Source organism: Neopsephotus bourkii, unplaced genomic scaffold (assembly GCF_033783945.1).
Source record: "Neopsephotus bourkii isolate Nb327-2 ecotype Australia unplaced genomic scaffold, CSIRO-AGI_Nbou_v1 NB_1423, whole genome shotgun sequence".
In the NCBI taxonomy this organism is placed as follows: Eukaryota; Metazoa; Chordata; class Aves; order Psittaciformes; family Psittacidae; genus Neopsephotus; species Neopsephotus bourkii.
In genome coordinates, this window is record NW_026901900.1 from 2,097,988 (window position 1) to 2,123,099 (window position 25,112).

The following is a 25,112-nucleotide window of genomic DNA, read 5'->3' on the forward strand; positions in this document are numbered from 1 at the left end:
AAAGGATTACACTTTTAGAGTTGCTTTAGAGTTGGCACATTTGTATAGATTAGAGCTGTGCTCTCTTACTGCAAAAATGAACTCGGTATTTAGTCATTTCTACTTTTATAACCATTTTTAATTCAGTTAGCTGTGCTACTGGAATTTTCTAGGTCTTCTGTATGTTGTTTCCCTTCACCATTTGAGCTGGGAAACAACCTAAGCACATCCCAAAGGAAGTAAAACTTGAAAGTCAGTTTTATTTTCAGTTCCAGTTGATTCTATAAACCTGAAACGTGTTACTCAAAACATGCTGCAGTCACAGCTAAGTGGCTCTATTGACTGCCCACAAGTGCTCCAAGGCCCTCCTGTGGCTGGAGCCAGAGCATTTTCCAGCCTGTCTTAGTCTTCATAATGGACAGAAGGTGCCACTCTCTCTATTTGTCTGGGGTGCAGGGAGGAAAGCAGAAGTGAAACTGCCTTCATTTATTGTCACTCACGCAGTCAGTCTAACACTCCCCTACCGTAATACTAGCTAGTAATAGCTCAGTCAGGAACACTTTTCTTTTTCAAAAGCTGTATTTAAAGATGCCAGATAAACAGCTTCTCACTGTCTTTCAGACCCCGAAGCTATATGACACTTTGGGACTTCATCATTTTCTTTGTAGGTGTGACAACTCCCCCTGTGCTGAAGAGAGTGTCCCTCTTTTTCTTGGGTATTGAAAACATTCCCTTATTCCACATTCACACACAGCTAAAAGCTCACAAGTATCAACATTAAAAAGGAAGATCTTGCCTTGGAGCTAGCAAATTCCTGACTACATGTTCCCATCTAATCTGGCAGTTCTGACTAAACCGTAACGAAGCAAAGATGTAATGAACTGCACATAAGCATCTACCTGGGAGGCATCAGTCAGAGCAGTAGTAAAGGCCTGAAAAAGGCTGTACAGAAATAAGCAGCTTGGCTTCAGCTTGGCAATGTTCTTTGAATGGGCTGATTTAAGAGTTTTATTTCTAAATTGATTCTGAGTTAAAAGCCATAAAATTATAACTAAATGGAACAGTCAGCGGATAACTTAAAATTAGGAGGGCACAGTAGGGATCCTGCCTGATACCCCCCCCATTATTTTTCTGAAGTATCATACTGTTACCACTCTGAAAGAAACACCAAGGAAACGTTCCCGGGCCCCAGCTGAGATGGAGGCCAGCCAACAGATCGCTTTCATCATGATGGAGCATTTACACTAACACAGAGAAGCTCAAAATACAGCTTTTTATAGCTGCCAATAAAACACTGGCCTTCCCTGACCCTTTTCATTCAAAATAATTTATGTGTTAAAAAAGAAGCCATTGCACAGTTTCAACATTATTTCCTGCAGTTCCTCCTGCAGGGCTCTGTTAGCCATTCTACACCATTCACAGTTTCTGTTACCTTTAGACTATGGGTCTTTAAGAAAACAGGAGGTGTGGACCTACATCTTGCAAAGATTCCAGGGTAAATGACCGAGGAAAGCGAGAAGTGTAGTTTTAATTATGTACAGGCTCCAAACGACTTTCTGAGGTGGGAGCCCAAGTCCCTTACAGCTTGAGCCATGAATAAGGATTCTGTTTGGGATGAATGGTCTCTGTTTTCATCCCTTCCCTCCAGTGTGGAGCTGTAACACATCCTGGCAGAGGCACATTTTTAAGTGAAGCACAGTCTGAGGATTGTAAGTGATGGTAAGGGCAGCTGCCTGTCAGTCAAAAAGTAAATGGCTAAACAGGGAAAGGGGATACCAGCAAGCTTCAGAAATTACTTCTAAGCATCAGTTTAACCATTCTGAAGTACAATAGTTTTGTGGAGCTTGCTGCTCCTTCAGAGGCGAATGCTGCCTCTTCCACACAGGAACCCACTCATGGGCTTGTTCAGCCTGGAAAAGAGAAGGCTCCGGGGAGACCTTAGAGCAGCCGCCCAGTGTCTAAAGGGGACCCACAAGAAATCTGGGGAGGGACGTTTTACAAGGGCTTGTAGTGACAGGGCAAGGGAGAATGATTTCAAACTGACAGAGGGAAGGTAAGACTAGATACTGGGAATAAGTTCATGCCTGTGTGGGTGGTGAGGCACTGGCACAGGGTACCCAGAGAAGCTGTGGCTGCCCCATCCCTGGCAGTGTTCAAGGCCAGGCTGGACACAGGGGCCTGGAGCAACCTGCTCTAGTGGAAGGTGACTCTGCCCATGGCCAGGGGTTGGAGTTGGAGGAGCTTTAAGGTCCCTCCCAACCCAAACCATTCTATGATCTTCTGCCAGGTTTTGGAGGTGTGTTCAACTACAGCCAAAATCTTCTCTGCCTGTGTGAACAGTATCTTCCAGTGTCAAGGAAAGGCTTCTTAGCATATTATACAGAAAACACAGCAATTTGAGAGTAGCACACTTGAAAGGAGTTCAAAATAGTAAGTAGAAAGTAAGGCAAGAAACAAGGACTTTTTCGTAAGATGTCACAGCAAGGACAAAAAAAAATACTTAATACCTGTTTTTGTGGAAAAAGGGAAGAAGCAACTGCCATCTTCCTAAATTTAGGGCAGGTGGGGATTATCATATCTGGTTCTGCTGATAAGTCTCAAAATGGATCTGGTTATGTGGGATAAATGGCCAAGGTATGGATAGCACAGTAATTAGATAAAAGAGGATAGCAGACAATTAATGAGATTGTGAATTAACCAAAAGAGTGGCTTTATGCCACTAGATGGCAGGAGAAGACCCTTTCACACCAATTCTGCACATTGCACCATTTTGAACTTACCATTCCTTGTGTGACAGAACGCTGGGGGGGCCTGGCTTCACCATTAGGAATATACAGGATAAAATCTACTCAGTGAGTGCCAGTACAAAGTATATCCATGTGCTTTGGAACAAATGTTCAGAAATACATATATATATTTTAAAACACCTCCATACTGGGTTATTAAATTGGGAAATCCAGTTTGAGAAGAAATTAATTTCCTCTATTTCCCACTTACACAAAGGGCACAAGGTTTACAAGACTTGCAGCTACTGCAATCCAATGGGCAGCAGAGCACAATTTTCTGCTAATCATTCAGAAGAGACGATAAACAGGTTCAGATAATTAAAAGGGATGGCAACCTTCTACCTGGAGCAAAAAGACCTGCTTCTACAAATAAAAGTGGTCTGCAATTGTTTTTCACACCATCTCTCTGGGAGCAGAAACCAGCAGAGTAAGAAAGGTAGAAAAACTTATGATCAGTTCCTTGACGATGATATACTTTGTGTCTCAGCATTAAAAGCATGGGCAGAACAGCACCTCACTGTTTTCTATGTTGTTACACATATAAAAGATTTTCTCTCTGACTGCCAGCTCAAACTTAACCAGCAAAATCTGTTCAGCAAAGCAAGAAACCCCAACCTGTTCCATTTAGCTTCTCCCTGCCTCAGCCACAGGACAGCACTGAACCTCACAGTCTGTGACATCCTTGAAAATAAACCTGCTCCCTTCCACCAAACAGCTTCTGCACCTTCCACAAACCCCTCCCATCATCTCCTGTTCAATAAAGGGAATCCATTCTCACCCAATTTTCACTTCAGCCTCTTTGTTGCCTCTCTTGTGCATCTCCCAACAAGTTACTTTTCCTGCATATGGAGCAGGCTTGTCACCTCCCCACTTCCAGCCATTTACTTACATTTTTCAGAAGTCATCACTTGCTTTTGTATCTTCTAAGGGGCTAAACAGATAAACATTCAATGTGACTGACACATTTTCTTCCTCATGCAGTCCTGGTTAATCTGTCCATCTCTTACAAGACACTCTCCAGAGCAGCAGCTGCCTTACCTGCTTTCATAAAGCATGAATGAGCATCGTCAAATTATTAACTATGTTTGTAATAATCTGTTGTTAGCCAAGATCCATTCAGAACGTTGTGTCATGCTTCAAGTGCTTTAGGGCATGCCAAACCAACTGTGAGAGGTGCTGTGTGCAGACTACATTCCTTTAATAAATATGCCATGCTACTGGGTGGTTATCTTTGAAAAATGCAGAGGTTAACCTGGAAAGCATCCTTTCTCAGTTGACTACTTGATTTCTGAGAGTGTGATGCTACAGGCCTTCAAGAGGACACAGCTAATTCCCAATGCAAAACAGAGGTTCTGGCCCCAAAATGATAAAACCAGCATTTCCTTGCCTGGCACATGATGATTGGTTATAGTCTAGCATTTCAGGTGAAGCTGGTTATAGACACTCAGCTGCCTGCATCTGATTTCCTTGTAATGTCTGTAAAATCTTTGTGATCATGAGCTACAGATGCACCTATGGTTTACTTTACTCAGTCTGAACTGGACAAACTTACCTTTCACAGCTTCATACAGACTTCGCTGATTTTCGCTTTCGATTTGCTTTCTGTTGCTCCTCTCTTTTGCAACTTACCGTCTTCCCTGGACCAGCTGCAATAGCATGAAGGACAGAGAACAGCACTAATACTGTGAACCTGAGTCTCTTCCCCACCCTGAACGTTAACAAGCGTCAAAAAGGACACTTCTGAGCGCTTACTCAATGTTTGCTTTCCAGCAAGTGCTTAGGTGTCTTTCATTTCCATAAAGACAGATTTAAAACACTAAAGCCTCTCCCTGACCAGGAACACTCCTCCATTGACAGGAAATGAAAAAAGATGCCAGGAAGTTCAGTAGTGACTTCAGTGAGGCTTCCAGTGCAACAGCAGCAGCAGACTTCTCTTTCCAGAGGGATATCCTGGTAACTGTGCTGTGCCACTGCCTGGAATGCAAATCCCATGGCAGAATATCTGCAGAACTCCAGAGCTACCTCACAGAAACAGTTCCTACAGTCCAGAAATCTCCCCTCAATTGCAGCTGGTGTAAGAACACACGGCTCATACAGGTGACTATTTTAGGCTCCCCTGCTAAACCTCACACATGCCTTCTACCACTCCTCCCAAGAAGCTGCCAGTCAGTACTGAGGGTCAACACAGGTACTCAGCCAGGTACAGGCTGTACTCAGGAACAGGTTTATCCTGGCGTGGGTCATTCTGGTTTTGCCATTTTTCCTTGCAGTCCTCAGAGGTCAGGGTAGATGGGAAGGGTTAGCACTGTCTCCTGAAGGCCAGTCAGCCTGCAGCCAAGAGGTGGCAGAGAGGCTTTAGCACCAGCACTGTGAGGCACTGTAGGAATACAAGAACAATCTTCTGCAGAAAGCAGCTTAGATTCCAGCAGGATCTCCAGCTCATCTCAGCCTCTGGGCCTTTCAATCTGCAGCAGCTATTGAGAAGACACTGAAAAGGGTTGGAGGCAAGGTTCTTGCACATAAAATCGAGCATGGAACAGTTCTCATAAGCATTATCAAGTTACCTGTTTCCAACTCAAGGAATGTGGGTTTTTTTTTCCCCAGAGAGCTTACATGGAAGAACTCCCCTCCCCCCCCCCCCCCCAGTAGTGCTTACCTTCCTCATTCTTCTGATACCATTTCAAATCACACCTTGATGATCTGGCATCCTGGTTAGGCTGACCTGTGCTGACAAAATGAATTCATCCATGTCCTACTGAATCCTCACTGTTTTTACCTTAAGAGTGTACATTCTATGTTTTTGGGGCAGGATGCTTTACAATTCCCTCCCATTCACCAATGGGAACTGCTAAACACCCTAACCTGGAGGAAAATTCCAACAAGATACTTAAATTCAAGAGTTAGCAATCATTTCCCCCTGTTCTTCACCTAGAAAGAAGCCTAAAGTGCCCTGAACCCCAGACACGGCTGATTACTCCTCCTCTCAGTCAATGAAGCTATGTCATTAAAAATTCATCAACCATGAAATTCAGACACAGTGCAGTAAACAATTGGCGGCCAAGTCAGTTTTGCTATCCTGTTGCTTGCTATTTTTTACCAATTTAAGTCCTTTAGAGCAGGTGAATTTTACTTTCTTTAGTACAAGTTTAGAGCACTAGCCAACGAAATTCACGTTTTGTAATGAGCATTTTGTTTCTTCTGCACAATCAGCCATCTTATTTCGCTCTCAAATCAGATTTAAATAAAGTCATGAATGTTGTGGGTTTCCAAGACAATCAGACTGCATTTCACACTTCTGAAGTTATAATGACTAGACCAACCAGTGTCCTCACATGATCTCACCACTGCCAAATGCTGGAGGCTCATCACAGACAAAAGTCTGAGCCAATAACACTGTAAAATGGTACCAGTAATATAAGGTGGTACAATGGATATAGCTTATTCTGTGCTACAGTAAAACAATTCCAACAAATATTATAAAGAGCATGCCAGTAGTAGGGCACAGTATGACAGTGTATATAAAATACAGATATATTTTTTGTATTTGTCCAGAGAAGCTGTGGATGCCCCATCCCTGGGAGTGTTCAAGCCCAGGTTGGATGGGGCTTGGAGCAACCTGGTCTGGTGGAAGGTGCCCCTGTCTGTGGCAAGGGGGTTGGAACTGGATGAGCTTTAATGTCCCTCCCAGTCTAAACCATTCCAAGATTCTATGTAATACAATGATCTGATTTAGCAGCAGACTAAAAACACTTGCCCGTGAAACCCCAGTGGCCAAAGCAGTTTCAAAATCAGTATAGGGTGGATACTGTCACTGGTCCCAGACCAACTGTCATGTGAGATGAGCTGACAACAGTTCAATCTGCCATAGAGCTGCTTTAGCACTGCTGTGTTTATCACACACATGCTTTGTAATGATCAGTGTTTGCCAGGTTTAGTCAACTCAGGAAGCCAGATTAAAATAGAAAGTTTTACCATCACTGGCAAGCAAACAAACAAGAACGTCTGCACTTATCACTAATTTTAAACTCCGCAAAAAGTCTTTAAAGACCAGATGAGGAGAAGAGCTAATATGAATAAAACTATTCCTAGATTCAGAAACAATCACAGCACAGAATCTAGCTGTAACTACGTTTGAATGTCCCTGCTGTGATTTTAAACGTCTGAAAATCTGAAAAGACTGACAATCATGAACACTGAGAAGACATCAAACAAGCTGAAATGAAGACAGACAAAGTATTTTTAATAAAAAAGGTCTTTATTTCTTCAATACAAGGTAAACTACTATTGCAGCTTAAGACCAACACAAAAGTTGGACAGCAAATTGCTTAACAGTCTCCTAAAGTCTGAAAAAAAAAGAAACCCATGAAAGCTAAAAGTTGTGCAGTATTTCAAGTATAACATCTAAAAAAGATGAAATGATCCCTAAACTTATTAACTAAGTACCTCTGCTGAAAATGTATTAAAACCCACATTTGCCAGGATACCATCTTACCTTGTTGAGAAATACAGGTCTCCAGAAACTCAAGTATTCAACAGACTCTTTGGCCTGCCAGTATCAGGAAACTGTTTCATATGTATGTATATATATGTGTGTATATATATACATATAAAAAAATCCTTCGGAGTCAGCCACTCTGACAGGCATCCATTTCCTTACATTCTGCATTCCAACTTAGACAAGCCCCCTCCTGTATTTCAAAACCATTTCTTGAATAGCTCAAGACATCCTTGTGCAAAATGGGAACCGAGAAATTGAATGAATGGTACAGTTCATTCAGGAAGACAATCCAGCCTTTTGTTTAGAAATTCAGCAGTGCTGGCAACACTCATAAAAACATTTAGGTTTACCAAACAGGAATGTATTTCACCTTTAAAACACTTGGAACTTTTTTTTTTCTTTTTTTTTTTTAATATATATATTTACTTTATTTAAAAAAAAAGGATGCCTGCAGTAGTAAGGAAACTGAATTTGCAATCACTTGTATTTATAAAAGCACACACATTCCTCCTTTTCTTACACTTGAAGATCAAGGGAATGTCTGTTTCATAATGTAATAGTAATATGCACAGTTTAAAATATTTTCTATTACAAAATACAGTATACAAGAGGGTGAGGCCAAAGTCTTATTAGTTGAATATATTCCAAAGTGTTAGCACTAAGTCATGTAAAAAAAAAAAATCACATTACATGGTATGAATAGATGGGAATTTTTACAACTTAAATGCTTCATTTTATTGGGATCAAAGGTATAATGTTTAATATTTTCAACAGACTTCACTAAAACTAATGTATCTCCAAAGAAGGTTTAAAATACTTAAGCACAGGCATAGGTCATACCAGACCCTAGAACCCACTGCAATAACTGGGGTTCCAGAAAGGATTCAAGAACTAACAAGTGCATAATGCGCAAGTAGAATGCGATGATTTATCATATTTTGTCCCACATGGAAAAAAAATATCTCATGAGAACATCATGTTGAGGAACTTCCATGCTCCAAAATACTCCTTAGTAATTTGTCCCCTAAAGCCAAAGTGAATCTAAAAGTACATGTCAGATCTCAATTTGGGGAGGGCTGTGGTAGGGCAGGTGAGTGAGGGAAGTAAAAGCAACCAAAGAAAACCCCCCAAACACCAAACCACCTCCACCCATCCCAAGCCTGCCTGCAACATTAACTGCAAGGCATCACAGTTGTAACACAGTATTTCTGCATAACCATCATGACTAATGAGCACGCTGCAATCATTATGTTTAAGACCTGTACAGTCAATTACCAAAATTAAATTCTGAGCAAATCAATGTTGCTTCTTTCCTACATCAAAATACTTATTTTGCAAAGAATTTACTTTTCTTTAAGCATATGCACACTGACCTGCACCTTCCTTAAAGATTTTGAAAGGTTTCCATTTCAAAGCAGAAGCAATTTAGTGTCGTGGATCTCTGAAGAGTACCAGTCTTAACCATGCACGTTCTATATTTGAATCTACATGACTAACAGCATCTTAATGAGCATTATGTTAGAAATTTTAAGGCTGTATCTCAGTTTACGCAAGAACCAATGATACTGTTAAGAGTCTATGTGTAAAATTCTATAAATAAAAATAGGAGTAAAGACTGTTTAACCTGTATAGAGAGAATAAGTGGATAAGAAAAGGAAATCAGGAATTAGATATTTCTATAAAGAATGCCATGTATTTTTACTAGAAACACAGATGACAAGTATGTACAACATGTAAATCTCCAATTATCCACACAGAACTACGAAAACATTTACAAGGGTTTGAATAGGCAACTAAACAATCAGGTAAAAAAATATGGTTAGAAAAACTAAGCCTCACCAATTTCAAAGGAACAAAACCAGAAAGCACTCACTCCTTTTAAAGAAATAAAACAAGAATTTCAAGCTAATGCCTAAATTTAAGAAGGTATCTTGCTTGTAACAAAACCAACAGCTATCCAAGCTTATAAGCCACACTGTAAATAAAATGTCAAAGAAGTTCTGACAAACGTTTTTTTGAAATGCAAATCAGAACTAAAATTATTGGCACAGAAAGCAAAAAGGGAATGAGGGGAAAAAAAAGCCTGTACAGTTTCCAAAATGGTATTTTTGACCTGTCAAAACATGTAGTCCAGTAGAAATCTTACTTAAAAAAACACTCAACCCTCTACTTCTAAAAAAAAAAAGAACCTCCAGAAACACAGTTCTGTTGCTAAAGCACTGCCACCCCTAAGTCACTACTCGTTGGTTTTGTCTTTCAAGGTAAAGGACACAGCCTTAATAGCCTTAAGATAGTATTTTCAACATTACTTATAAAAATCAGTATTTGAAAGGAACACAGTATTTCCTTGCAGACTGTCCTTTCATCAGCAAAAAAAAAAAAAGAGGTGAACCACCACTGAACAAATATCAAAGAGCACAGCAGTAGCCATCATGGCATCATCACCAGCCCGTAAGTTACCAAACTGCTATTTCCTGAGCCTGCACAGGAAATTGCCGGCAACATTTAGTAAATCAAAACCCAGTAAAAATTCTACTACAGATCCAGTTATACACGCTGTGCATTAGGCATATTCCTTTTTGGTGTCTATCAGGGTCTTTGGATTTTTTCTGTACATTTTTTGATTCCTTAAAAAGTTCTAACAAATTAAGCTCACAGTAACAAGAGAGTATTATCTAAATTGCAACACAGTAAATTTATCAGTTAAACCTAAGTATTCAGAACAGGCAGAAATAAGGGGCTTAATATGGGGATCTCATCTTTCAAGTCACAACGATCACTCAGTTTAACTTACGTTGTTTCCCCCCTGCTACTCCCTCCCTGCTATTTCCACTGCCAGCAATGGAAATCTGTATGTGAGTGAGAAATTACACTGCATAAAATGAGTAACAGTCTCCTTAGATCTATTTCAATGTGGAGTAAAATATTAGTTCCTGCATAAAATGCTTGTACATTTACTTTTTTATTTTAAGATTCAATGCATCTATGCAATGGACCATTACTTACCTGCTGCCTCTCCAGTATTAGCTACTCTTCACGTATCAGCTACAGGCAGGTTATTTCTTCCTTAAAACTTATTACACATAGCAGTAAACAATGTTTTTAAGTAAAGAAAAAAAGTTACAACAGCACTGTTTGTAACCAAGACCTATTCACAAAAAGCAGGAAATGAGTCGTGACTTGTTTGATACAACTTTCAGTTTTACAAAATTTTAAAAGGCAGTTTTCATTTCCAAACAGGATTGAACATGTCAAATATCTTCTCAGTAGCAAACAGTTCAATAAACACCAGTGATCCCATGCATGAGGAACTGAGGTACACAATTTAGGGGGGGGGGAAGAGTGGGGGAAAAAAAGTCTGAAGCTGTAGCCAAGTCCAACAGCATCAACCTGGCTGCAGGAAACCTGGCTGAGTGACAAGTGACAAAAATATTAGAGCATTTTAGACTTATGCAAAACTTCCGCAGTTGCACAGGCTACTGATCCCAACTCAGTAAAGCATAAAAATCACTGATGTATGCAAAGAAGGTACTTAAAGCATATGTTTACATTCCTTGAAATCTATGGAATGTAAGCACACACTTTAAATGCTCTGGAAAACCAAACTGATTTAAGTGCTTTCCTGAACTGGGTTAACATCTTAGGTCAGCTATAAAAATCTTCAAAATTGGTAAAAAAAAAAAAAAAAGAAAAAAAGAGATCAAGAGTTGTCTAAGAGTTGCCTCTTAAAGCCATCTGAGGTCTTGAAACTTAACTTAAAACATCAAGTGCAGCTATTTGAATAAGAGAAAACTGCAAGAACATATCTGCCGCATAACGATTTAGAATAGACTAGAAGTAAGCCTTTTGTGCAAGGCTGACAGATACTAAGTTTTTGAAACTTACAGGAACTATTTGCTTGCATGTCACAATTTAATTTCAAACCAATTCTTAAATTTTGTCAACTTTCACTGCGAGCTCCAGTGATTTGTTTTTAGGTAAATTTACAAAACCTCATCTGACAGATGTCATTAGCACCACTTTTTGCTAAGACATTTAAATATTGCCCATCACTTCACTTAACAAGGACATATAAGTGTACCTTCTCTTGTATATGCATGTGTGAAGAAACCCAGAAGTATTAAGAAAATACCAAATCCATAGAGTCTGAAAAATGGAAGCATCTTGTTTCTTCTGGCACATTTCTAATATACAACTATGTACAGACTGCTACAGCCTTGGGGGTGGACAGGGAACAAACGCAAGCACTATTACTATAAAACTGTAAACAACTGCAGGGTTTGGTTTTGTTTTTTAAACCTAACCTTTCCACCCCTTATTATGGACAGTTTAAATTCACATGAACAGTTTAAGTTTATATTAACCGTAGTGTCAATCAGGATCAAGGCTGTATGACAGAAATTCACAGACCTGGGACCACCTCTCCTCAAAACAGGCCACAAAGAGCTGCAGTTTTTACAGTTTTATATCTCAATCAGCAAATTCACAAGCCACCTAGGTAAACACTGCTAGAAAGCAAAAATAGCTTTGAAGGTTTTATGTAACCACCTATTTTCATATCAAAACTGAATGTGTGAGAGCAACATTAGTATGTTTAACTCACTGAATGCAAGATTAGGTGGAGGCATATGCAAGAACTATTGCAATGTTTTTAAAAACAGCATCAACGTTTCCATTGTAACATTATCTTTAAATATTGCTGAACACAAGACTTTCCCTGAGGTGTAAACATCAAATAACTTGAACAGCTTTACACATCAGCCCCATTAAACAGTTTATTACAACACTACATCTACTGTAATCAGTGGTGCTGTGTACAGACATCATATGAACAGTTTAACATGAACAAACTACTATAAAAACAAGCATTTACTTGACTTTTTCCAATTGCTTGCACATTATAATTGCCAAATGTATATAACCAGTAATAAAGTTGCAAAAGCTATATAAGGTTTAAATCACACAGGTTTCCCTCAAATAAAACAGTTAAGCAACATAAGAAAGTAAAAGAGCTACTGGTTACCATGTATGCAGATTTGCTTTATTCAGATCTATTCCTGTTCATTTTATCCATGAATCCTTACAGGCTCAGTTCAATCACATGAAGCAAACTGCTGGACAAGCATCTTTCCTTGAAGAATGTATCTTGTCTTGCACGCTGTTCCTCTTCCTTCAGCTGTAATGTGTCAAAATTTGTGATGTAGATTTTGCTAGTCCTCATAATACACAGAAAATTGTTGGCTTATCTATACATACACAAGTCGTGCATCTACTTCACCAGAATGTAAACTAACACAAAATACCCAGAAGCAGTAGCTACTTGTTTGTGCACGAAACTGTTTTCTAATACAATAGTTAAAAAGAAAATCAGTATTGTACAAAGTTGAAAGAAGATAAATTTCACAGCTGAAGAATCGAATGATAAAGGGAGAAATAGCTACCGTTCCTGTGACTGATAGAAACATTTATATAGAACATTTCCTAAAGTATGCATTCTGTGAGAGTAAACAAACAAGCACATAAGGTAGTTTTACCACAACTAGAGCTTTACATTTTTACCTGCCCACTTACAGAAGTTTTAAGATGATCTGACATTTAAATAATGCAGTGGTTGTATAATGAAGTGGATGGCTCACAGCTCAGTAACATTTAAAAGTGCACAGATGCTGATACCAGTACTTGAAAATGTTCAGACTAGTGGCAAGCAGGAGGGGCTTCACATCTAAACATACACACTCGCAGTTTAATCACAAGAACCCACTTTTCAAATAATACAATATAGATTTGCAGGCTTCCTCACTTACTTGCCCTACGGAAAACGCCAAGCCCTACTTCCTAATCTCATCTATTCTGGCAAATTAAGGAACCACACTACTCAGAGTTAATGACTTTAAGAGTTCACAAGATACTTGGGATGGTATAATTCCATACACTGGATTTCAGTTGAATTCCATTACAAAACAATTACCTATCTTCATTTTATTAATAATCCACAATCTCAACATTCAATATTTTCAAAATAATTTAAATCAAACTGTTCAAAAAAAACAACACATTCAACTGTTCATTTGAGAACCAAGACATTTAGAGGAGCAATTTCATGAACGTGCACCAGTCACAGCTGTCAAATATTCTTCTACTAGTATAGTAATTTTAAAGCAGTCAGGAAAACAAAGTACTCAATTTTTGCATAAACAATTGACACATTTCTTCTTCCTCACCGCAAAGTGACCGATAACTGTAACTTTGAAAAACGAATGTATAACCAGGTAGGCTCTATATGCTACAAGTATGCATGCAAATTAATCCAAATCCAAAGCAGCAACTTGAATTTCCTTTCTTATTCACAGACTTTATTCTCAAATCCCAAATGTATCAATCAGTAACTACTTTTAGGGAAGATCCTTCCCCAAAAGACCAAAATTTCCATAGATGTTATACACTTTTAAAAATAATTAGTAGCAAAGTGACAAAGTGCTGCCTCCACAAGATGTGTTCAGAGTCACAAGCTAAGTTAGCACAGAGGGGAGAATCTGTTTTATTAGTGGAGAAAGTAAGTATATGACAGCTGTGAGACTGCATATCAGAATTTGCTGCTCTCATCATACAATTCCTGTGGCAAGAATTACGGATCTTTATCATTTCTATGGCAACAGTTAGCAGATCCAAAGCATCATATATATGATTTATAATGCTAGCATAAGAAAGATTCAGTTCCTGGGAAGAATTTGCTAGATTTGTAAGGGTAGTTATGGAACTACAGGAACTTTAAAGAATGAATGATAAACTGGATTTAGGATTAATACTTTTAATTATAGGGCTCTGAAAATGATCAGTACCACGCTGAACCTTAATTTAAACAACATGACCAACTAAAATCCAAGGTGGTGTATGTTTTGGTTCCAGAGCATTCTGCCAGTATATCTTGGCAAAACTGGAAACCTTTGTGGTTCCAAAAGGAAGAAATAGATCTGTATGGATTATACCTTTATCATCAACCCTTTTCAGTATTCTACAAGGAAGTAGAATACTGAAGTAAGAAACAACTTTAATAAAAAAAGCTAAATCTCTAGTCAGTACTTCTTGGCAATGCTGTTTTCCAACTGCCTTTCCATCTGACTAGGCTCACATAAGCTATTGGTCCCAAGCATGAGTTAGGTTTGTACAATTTAACACCACACAGCAATCAGTTTCTCAGCATTTCTATGAATAAAGCCCAAATTTCAGACTTATCTGTTTAATAGTTATTTTCTCATTTAAAAGTTAGTTTATGCCAGAACATTACACAAATTAAAGCCCCAAACTTAAGTGATGAAACATTTTTGTATTTATGCAAGATGCAACTTGAACAACTTCCCCCCCCAAGACAGACCCTTACAACAAAATCCAATAGATGTGAAGCATCTTGCAGTAGCAACTCTATTTTTTCCCCTTTAATCCCAATTATCCAAATAAGCATAAAAAAAGCTTTAAACAGCTTTCAGAGGTGTAACAATATACAGTACTTTAAAGCTGTATGTGCATACACCTGTTGAGTTTTGTTATAGTGTAATTTCTGGTATTTTCAGAGATTGAATTTCAATCTCCCAACATATTCACATTTCAGTAAAATGCATGATACACATTTGTGACTACATCCTAATATGTCCTAAGAATTACTTCATGTAATTCTTCACTTTATTTTATTCTATACACAAAGAAAAATACACAAAGCAAAAATCCCACAGAAAATAGTATCAGCTTGAAAGCCAAAATTTGTTTTAGCTTAACCTACATTCCAGAACATCACAAACCTCCAAATACTCTGATGCTTTAGCTATAATACAGTGAGAAAGAAGTAATTTCCAGCTTAACTCTACATTTGTTTTTTTGCATGTAAGCCAAGATACAGATGTGATTCTGTTCACCATACAGGTACAGACTATTTTGCCACCACTAGTACCTTGTTCCATTAGTTGCATATTTTTTTCCCTATTATTAGTATACTTACCTGGTATCTTTGTTCAATCTTAGTGTATAAGGTTGACACCAGAATTACTTCCTAATTTTATAAATAATTTACACTGGAAGAAAAAGACTGCTCCCCAACTAGTTTCATTCATAGTATGTCTTTCTCTTACTATCCCAGCCCATCTATTCACCAAAAATAACTGATGAAGAGAGGTATGTTCAGAAAACTCGATCTTTGGTTTACAAATTGAAAAGATGTGAATTATTAGCAATATCTTTCACATTAATATATGAGGAAGACACAGAAAGGTAGATCAGGCTGCAACAGGAAAACATAAAAATGAAGATATATCATGTATCTTTTTCCTTTTTTTTTTCTTTTTGGATAAAACCAAGTCTTAGTTCTCAAACCACAATGAGCAAAAGGAAGAAAATGATTAATTTTTTTTTAATCTCTGGAGAACACCGCACCAAACTACTGTTTTCACTTGCAAATAATTTCCGTTTCAAATGCTGTAAAGCCTTAAAGTTTCTTGGGGAACTTTCACATGGCTCAAATTTGTCAAAATCACTGATTTCACGAACAAAAAAAAAAAAGCACAGGACATGGGGAACACAAATATATGTGTGTGTCTAAAGACACCTCAGAAGATATCAAAATAATAGCAACATGGTAATGGAAAAAAATAATAAAAGTTACAGTTATGCATTTGAAAATAGCATAATATTTTCAGTTTTTTGAATCACCTTATCTCACCCTCAAGAAAATGAGAGAAGTCACTTATATTTAAGCAACAAACTGTATATTTCTGTAAAGCACCAGAACAGTCTTAAAACAGTTTTTAAGCAGCACATGAAACAGTGTCACTGCTTGCCTCATTCACTCTGTGGTGCACTTCAGGTACTGAATCAGCTGCACAAAGACCTATTTCCCTGAGGAATTCTATATGCAATAGAATAGTGCCAGCCCCACATATGTGCTTCCTGAAAAATAGCATTTTACAAAAGAGATGAAGGAAATAACATTCATAATAGCTTAATATTAAGAAGATCTGAAATAATCCTAGACAGGTAAATATACCCAGGTCTTGAAAAATGCTAGAAGGATTCACTGAAAATTCTGGTATTAACCAGAAGTTTATTATTAAACTAACTTACAAAAGTAGGCCTTTTGCTGTTAATTTACAAGTTTCTTAAAAAGGCTGATTTTGTACTTGATGTTTAAGTGTTTGTTCACACAGTTACAGGACAATTCCTACTTATACAAGCAGAAATATAATGAGTATTACTTAAACAAGCAGTACCATTTCAACTCCTACTGACAGCAAACAAAAAAATCAAAACCAAACCACCATGTTACTTCTTAGACCTCTCCAAAGCTTGAACTATTTCAGAGGGCTGACAGCAGCTTTTGAAAAAGCATATGAGCCTCAGTCTTTTTTTTTGCTTACAGTGGTTTGAGAGCATAAAAATCAGAGGAAAACCATGAAATATGGAGTACACAGTCTACATACATATCAACTGTTACAATGTTGTGGTTTTGTCTTTGCAATTCAGTCCAAATCCAGTTTAAATAGGAAATAATCAATCAACCCAGTAACAAAAACATAAAATGAAGAATTTAACATTCAGCAGTTATAGAAATTCAGACAGATTAAGATTGGGACAATGCATCAGCTAGAAATACATCAGTGAGTATCAGTTAAACTAAAAAAAAAAAAAAAACAACAAAACAAAACAAAAAACCCCCCCAAAAACCTGTCTAAAAAAAAGAAGTCAGGACTCAAGCTGATGAAGTTACATTACTATTCTGTTTGTACACATTAATTTTGCTGTTAATCTTTCTAAATATCATCCTATCAGGTTCTTAGTATTCTTGACTCATACAAGTTAGACATTTGAGTTAAATCCAGTTCTCTTTTATACCTGCAGGCTTTCTAAAAGCAAAGGCAAGATGTTTCAAGGAAACATGAAGCATATAGTAATTCTGTGGAATGGATTATCAGTGTATACAAAGCCTTACTCAAGTGAAGGCACAAAAATCTTGCAAGAATACGATTTTAAATCATGAAGTGTACAAACAGAAGTGTAAATACCTGCTATGGTACATCTAGACTTTTTAATTTTTAATAGAGTTTATTATTATAAACACATTTAGTAAGTTATTCCAATTTAACCCATCTCTATAAATGTAATACAGTACAAACTGAATTTCACTGTATACAAAAATGTTCACAACGGACCTTTAAAATCCTTCTTAACTTTAAAAAAAAAATGCCAGTACAGTATCACAGTTATGACTACAGATACACAGTAAGGAGTATAGGTGCCGTTCATAGGGGCAGGCACAGAGGCAACTTCATGTTATCTGGCAAAACACAGTAATACGGGGAGCAACTCTCTTCAGCTCTGCTGATATTTATTAAATGATTGAGACTGTTAAATCCACTTATGAATATTAATCAAGGTAAAGAACAAAACAAAAAAATGTATGGCAACATACACCTCAGTGAAAATGAAACATACAAACCAGGAGATAACTGTATTTCTTTGGGCTATGTGTGTATAAATACATAAAACCAAAGACTACAATAAAGCCCTTCTTCATTAAGACAGCAACAAGACAAAATGTTTACAACTTAACTTTAAAAAGAATATACCAAATGCTTTCACTTATGATCAAAATACTAAATTTGCCCTTTAAATCAACTTCCTAGGACCTATTTGCTTCTTTGCACAGGGGAATCTTACCTACATAACCCCTCTGAAAGAGAAGTCCCAGCATACAACAAAGTTGAAGGATATTGCATATATAAGTTCCACCTAAACTGAGACTGAAGCCACAGTCTCATTTTAAAACTGCTTTGTAAATCATAAAATGCAACCTAATGCTATTCGATACATTTGATACATTCACAGGGTAGTGAATCTGTAACTTGGCAAACAAATGCCACACCTACATGCACAACACTAAACACACAAAAATGAAAGCTAGATTAATGAAGTATGCCACGGGAAAAAAAAATAAATTAATCTTAAATTCCAGGTTATTAATAATTTTTAGTATGGCTTGCTCATCTCCACCAGAAGGAAAACAGTCTGGAAATACATCCAGCACTCAGTTCAATGGTTAACAACAACTGTTTGCAAATATCACAAATACTCACTTATTGTAAGAGGTAAAAATCCAGTTCAACAAAAGAAACCATAATTACTTTTGTTAAATCTCTATTTTTATGTTCTGATATTTCACAGTTAAGAACCACAGCTTCTATTTCATGAAGTTCCAGAAATATTTCTACCAATCCATTTTCTGTGACACAAAGTGGCATTAACAAATATACTGCCAACTTCATTTCAGCTGCTACATTTCACCTTCCTATTTAAGCCCTTGACTGCCCTCCTTTAGGCTGGTTATTGTTTCACATATCCCCTATTTGTATGTAAACCCAAGACAACAACCCACTTAACAGACTGGAGCGTTTAGTATCAGAATTTGTTGTTTCCCAGAGGAGTCAGTAACACAAAAGCCTGACTAAAAACATGATATTTAAATAATACAAAATTATATTTTCATTTAGGAAGATACTACATTTTATGTGATTTCTAGAAAACTTTCCTCTAACTTCTGTAAATGAGCTTCCCTGAATAAATACCACATGCAAATCTGAAAACTAAATCAGAGGCTAAATGTAAGAAATTGAAGTCTGTCACAGGCAAGTCTGCAAGCTTCAATTTTAGTGCAAATGTAGTGTGAAGTTTTAAAAAGAGAAAAGACCACTGCAGAGAAACTAATAGGTAGTTAATAGTAACTAATAGCTTTTTCCAGTTGTCAAATATGAGGAATCATGAGTACCTTGAGCTCCCAATCTCCAAAATGGTACAATACATGTGATGAACATTTCTATGTATTTTAAAGTCCTCAGCAGTACACTGAAATAAGCCCGCTACTTTGCAGCTATCTAGAGGGTTGATGCATACAGGTATGTGAAATAAAATAACACATTCGTTTGTGAACAAGAAAAGAAACAATCCTTGTGGCGTACATTTGTTAACTAGTCCTCAGAAAATTACTATCACAGAGGGGAATGAAAAATCAGGGTGGTGGGGAACAACTGGGTGTAAATCTTACTAAAGATAACACCTGAATTTATCTTGAAGGCAGAAGATACTGGCTGTTCACATTTCATCGAATAAAGAGCAAAGTCTGGCTGTATTTCCTGAATTTGGGGAAAAACTCACTGGGAGAAAAAGGAACCCAAAAACCAAACCAAAACCCAACAAACAAAACCCTCCAAGAGCCCACTGCCATACTTGTGCAAGGAGAGCAACTGTATGTACACGTTCCCTAAACTGAAATAAAACATGACATATGAAGGGGTAAAAGCTGCAGTCCTTACACAAGGAGATTTTAAAATACAAATTTAGTATTTAAGAATACTAGTAAGAAATAGAACCATAAATTTCATATAATCTTGTAAGATTACAAAAAGGGCAGACATATTAGTCTGGCTTACTGCTTTCATAAAAACTGCAAACATTAATACAACCTAAAATAAAAAAGGGAGCATGCAAACTGCAGAAGAGAAGCACACAAATACTCCCTCCCTCCCAAGACCAGTTACCTGTTGTTACTTACCTACATTCATGTCAGATGCTGCAAGAAGAAAGTGATTCAGTACATACTGCAGGACCACTTAGATGCAGACATTAATGGTGTAAACAATCCCAAACCCAAAGTAGTTACTTTTACCGAGACAGTAAAGTTGAAAAAACATGAAACAAATGCTCACCTTCTTTAACGATGACGATATTCTCTCTCTCTGTCTCGTTCTCTGTCACGATCTCTGTCACGATCACGATGCCTCTCTCTCTCACGGCTTCTTTCCCGGTAATAGTCATCATGACGATCTCTACTACGTGATTTGTGGCGCCTGCTTTTTTCTCGTGACCTACTGTGGTCCCTCTCTCTGGATCGCTCACGTCTTCTAAAAGAAATTACTTCATTAAATTTTTCTTCATAATACAAGCCACCCGCATGCCAATTTTGTATTATGAGTATGGATTTGATCAAAAAAAGGATACAAGAGAAGCATCTGTTCACTGTGATGCTGATATGTTTCTGTATATAACATGAAAGACAGCTGATATAAAAAAGAGGTGACTGAGAACTCGGGAGATAGCAAGGTGCAGAGCCACTAAAAAAAGCACACTGCCAGAACAGAGGATGAGAGGGCTGAAATCAGCTGGGGGAACACACCATACCTCAAATGATCACTACGACATGGCTGCTAATGTGTGTATTGAAAGTATGTGCCAAAACCAGCTGTCTTTGCGTTTTTAGTATTCAAAGCCAACTACACTACTGCTACACTATCCTAATGAAACAGAACCTCAGTGTTTGTCTTGACACCGAAAGGGGTGTTATGTTTTTTAAGAAATACCTATGTCTTATTTATACTAGATAGAAGAGCACATGAATTTGAAATCTACCTACTCTAGATTTTTAGACTGACGAAGGACCACAGGCAAAAATCATTCTGCTCAGCTTTTTTCCCCCCAACTCAAGTGTATTCCTACTGTGACAAGTATGGAGAAAATTAATTTTAGGCAAAATGAAAACTGGAATCAAATATCCTCAATCTTAATTTTCAATAACAAATTATAATAGAAATTATGCACTGGGTCTCTTAATTGATAAAGGACAATTCAATTCTGAAGTTTACAAACTGCAAGAGTACCATGTAGGAAACGACAACAAATAAAAGTTAAGTTTAAGCTAGTCAGATCAATTTCGAGAAGAGGGTTAATGAAAAGGCAGCTAAGTTCGGGGAAACCCCTATTTGGTTCTTGCACGCTTCTTGCGCAACTCAGCAAATCACTAAGCTTCCTTCATGACTTAATTTCTTCTCTGTGAGCTAGTCCTGCGCTACACCCTCCCTTCTGTAAGTTAGGGCAGATGGAAGAGGAAAGTTTTACCTGGATCCAGAACCGTAAGACTTGGACTCAATTCCATGAAGGCAGTCCTGGAGAGAGCTAATAAGTACTTTACAGCGATCATCTGCAGACACTTTGGACTGTTTAATTAAGGAAATTGCAGTTACCAAGGTCTCTATAGCACTTCCATAGTCCCCTGAAAATGACAGAAGATCATGATCAGAAAATGATGCAAATTAAACCAATGAATTTTATCTGTAATAGTATTACCGTTTTAAGTCTCTTCTTCAATAGCCAGCCAGATAATTTACAGTAGAATTAAGTATTAGGATACTGTCCAGATCAGCACTCAGAAGGCATTCTCAGAAACTACGTGACTGCAGTACAAAATCAGTCATAGTTTGTACCTAGATTCAGCCCCCTTTTAGGAAAGCGTGGTTTCAAGGGCTGCCAGTTTCCCAACAGAGAAACCACAAACTCTTTCCAGTTGGGTAGCAAACACATTAATCAAGTTTTACTAACCAGCACTAGCATCTGATACAGCTCTCGAAATGGCACTGCTTGAGATTGCCCTATTTCTATTCATGATTTCTTCAAATTCTGCTTCACTGAGAGGTGTCCTTGCAGCATCCATTTCTCTGCAAGCAATAAAATTAATATTTTAAAGGTTAAAAAAAAAAAAAACACAACACCAAAACCCCCACAACTTTACAAGATATCACTGCAGTTTTAACAATCCAAGTTTGCAACTTCAAGCAAAGTGACAAACAGAAAAGAAAGCAGGATCTGGGTTTGGTTTTGATTTCTGTTTTTGTTAAGGAACATGTTACAGTATAACATCCTGAAAGCTAAAAAATTAAAACCAAAGTAAAATAAAAAGGTAAACAATTCAGACATTGCTGTATAAGCAGACTTATTCTTGCTCATCCCATCTATTTTAAAGATTTAGCAGCACTCAATATTGTGCTTTATAAATACTTATTATTTTCAGAAAATCCTTGAAGGTATGAAAATAGGTATTATCCCAACTGAATAGATGTGGAAATACATGTACATAGGCAATGCAACTTTGAGCAAAAGTAGAGATCATTTTTATAACAATACTAGAATTAGAACTATATGATCCTGTTTTCCAGATCTTAACTAAGACCAGAATGTTGTAACTTATGAAAAGCAAACGTAGTCTATAGTATCTTTAGAACACTCAATTTTCTGAACAATAATTCAACGTTTTACAGCTTATTTTAGGGTTTTATTTCTGGTCAAGCTCAAGGTGCTCCAATTTGATCTCCAAACCGGTCACAGTAAGGAGGAAGCAATAAAGCAGAATCCTTGTACCCATTACACTTTATTTTTTTTTTTACTTTATTCATTAGCTACCTGTATAGGGTTTCCACAGTAACAGAAGGTAACTTATACAAAAACTTTCCCAAAAGTTTTGCAGTGTCCCATTAGCCAGTCTGGGTACCATATAGAAAAATTTGGAGATGTGTTAGAAACAAACGTTGAGACTGGCAAACTGCCTCACTGCCTGGTATTTCTAGAACAGTGTTAGTCTTTCTGGTAGAGAGAAAATGCAGAATAATAAGCAATGCTATCCTCTTAATTGCAAGAAGTGGAACAAGATCCTATAGCCAGTTTAGCATAAGAGGAAATGTCTAAAAATTCATACCTCCCTGAGTTTTGAGTATTATTTTTCGTGTGCCTCCCATAGAATGGAATATGTAATTTTTCTCTTATGGACATGTTATTTCCAGTGAAACGCCTATGATATATAATTAATGACAATTTAAATAGTTATGGATTATAGTTTTAACATCACTAATGAAAAATACTGGACAGTAAGTTATACTGTCCTATTCCCACTCCTTCCCTCCCCAGACATTCTACAAACTGTAGACAACCTTGATTTCTGTCCACCAAAAAACAATCAACACCACATTTTTTAATATTTCAGGCAATTAAGCCAAATGCTTGAATTTCTATAATTTGTTTGAACATAGGGTGTACAGATGCATGGGGGTTTTAAAACTTTGTGATAAAAGAAGAATCAAAACAAAGTGTCTTTGCAGAAAACATTTTAAGCAAGAGAAGTCTCTCATGCTACCAGTATAATCACACCTCAAAAACCCACATGTAACTTCGGAAAAAGTGTCTCTTACAATTTGCCCCAAAATTTTCTGTGACAAATGCAAATATGGTGAAAATCAAGAAACAGCAGCAAGACAGAGATGTTTAAAAGGACAGATGAAAAAGATGTTTCAAACAAGATGTAAAAAACTTGACAAGTCAAGTCAAGACAAGACTCAAGAACTCCATCCCAGACAAGATTAACCATAGAAAAAGCCACGGCTACAAACACAGCATGATTGCACCAAATAAGCAGAAGCATCTTGACAGGAAAGTAAAAGTCTTGCCATAAATTCACACCTGGATTTTGAGACAAAGACTAACTTTGAATTGAATCCCGAAATAAAAAAGGGGTAAGCAGAGCTGATGAAAGATGGGAATGGTACGAGTTTGGTATGGTACTGTACTTGACATATGCACATAATCAAAAAGGAGAACTCCAGAGCATTCCAAACAGACAGCCTGCAAAGCACGATGATAAAGGTGCAAATCAGAAGTTTAAGACAGAAGCACAGCCAGAAGCTGCTGCATAAGAAGCGATATAAGTTTGCATGTAGAACACATGGAATGATTACGCTGCCAAATACAACAGTGAAAACAAACAGTTCAGAGCTGAAAAGTGAAAGTGATTACTTATGTTGCATTTCAAAATTTTCTTACTACTACAAATGCGTGAGAGATATTTCAGTGAAAAAGGGCGATTGAGAAGACTGTCTGGATGCTTTCCAGACCTATTTTTCATTATTTCTAATACTGCATTAAAAGTAAAAGTGCTTCCTACAAGAGGAATAAAATCTGCTATCAAGCACATTACAGCAAAAGCACTCACCTTCCAGGTGGCCCATAGTCACCTCTGTCATATGGTGGAGGTCGACCATATGGATCTGTTGGAGGTGGGCCACGGCTGTCTGAAGCAGGTATGCCACTATTGGCAGGTGGGGGGAAGAAAGCTGGATTCACATGTGGTGCAGGTGGTGGAGCACCTGGAGGTGGCCCAGGGAGATGAGGAGGAGGAGCAAGAGTCAGGGGTGGCCCAAGAGGGCCAGGTGGACGAGGGGGAAACGGACCCGGGGGTGGAGGTGGACCCTGCTGAGGTGGTGGCGGACCTGGTGGTGGCCCATAGCCTGGAACTGGTGGTGGAGGGCCTGGAGGAAGTGGCCCAAGTGGAGGCTGACCAAAAGGCTGTCCTGGAAACAGAACTGGTGGTGGTGGACGGTCACCACGATTAGGAGGTCCAGCTAATGGAGGTGGGAGGACCTGACCAGGAGGGGGGGGGCCTGGTGGGCCTGGTGGGCCAGGAGGACCTAAAGGTGGACGTGGGGGAGTTTGTCCAGCTAAAATAAAAGAAAAAAAAATAGAGAAATAAAGTAAAGTTAATAAATACAAATAAAGACTTAGTGAAATAATTAAAGTTCTGGCCTTTTTTTTTTTTATAACAACAAAACACCAGAAACACCCCTCACTAAACAACCTGCAGCTCACACAAGACATGCACAGTCCCACTTTGGGTCCAGTAGCTTAGAAAATTTTTAACAGCTGCTTGACTGTCAATATCTGAAGAGAATAACATCAACTTGAAAACTGACAACTCACCTCCCCAGTCACATAATCACCTGCTATTGTTAGCAACACCCCCAAAATCTTACAAAAAGGAGAAAACATTGCCTCCTACTTACACCTGCAGCTAGTCTTTTATATGGGGCATAAGATACAACATATATTGAAAATTTGGGAAAAGCTATTTTGGAGAAGATAAGGTAAATGCAGTATTCAGACCTACTTTCAGGTCTTCATTAGTGGTTTTCCAATTGTTAGTAAGCAATCTACTACTG

General features: G+C 37.8%; 1 protein-coding gene across 5 annotated transcripts in view; it reads right to left on the minus strand.

Annotated features, from left to right (window-relative positions):
- Positions 1-12,024: 12,024 nt before the first annotated feature.
- The window catches only part of CPSF6 (cleavage and polyadenylation specific factor 6), a 30,307-nt gene continuing 17,219 nt past the window's right edge, over positions 12,025-25,112 (minus strand). The window contains exons 6-12 of one of the 5 annotated variants that reach the window (XM_061368047.1): positions 24,110-24,614; positions 22,823-22,915; positions 21,673-21,788; positions 21,193-21,346; positions 20,007-20,201; positions 19,853-19,870; positions 12,025-12,439 (exon numbers count right to left, since the gene is read on the minus strand). In XM_061368047.1, coding sequence (XP_061224031.1) covers positions 20,012-20,201; positions 21,193-21,346; positions 21,673-21,788; positions 22,823-22,915; positions 24,110-24,614 — 1,058 coding nt within the window. In that variant the 3' untranslated portion in view covers positions 12,025-12,439; positions 19,853-19,870; positions 20,007-20,011. The remainder of the gene's footprint in view (positions 12,440-19,852; positions 19,871-20,006; positions 20,202-21,192; positions 21,347-21,672; positions 21,789-22,822; positions 22,916-24,109; positions 24,615-25,112) is intronic. The other 4 variants (XM_061368045.1, XM_061368048.1, XM_061368049.1 and 1 more) reach the window with 4 other exon arrangements.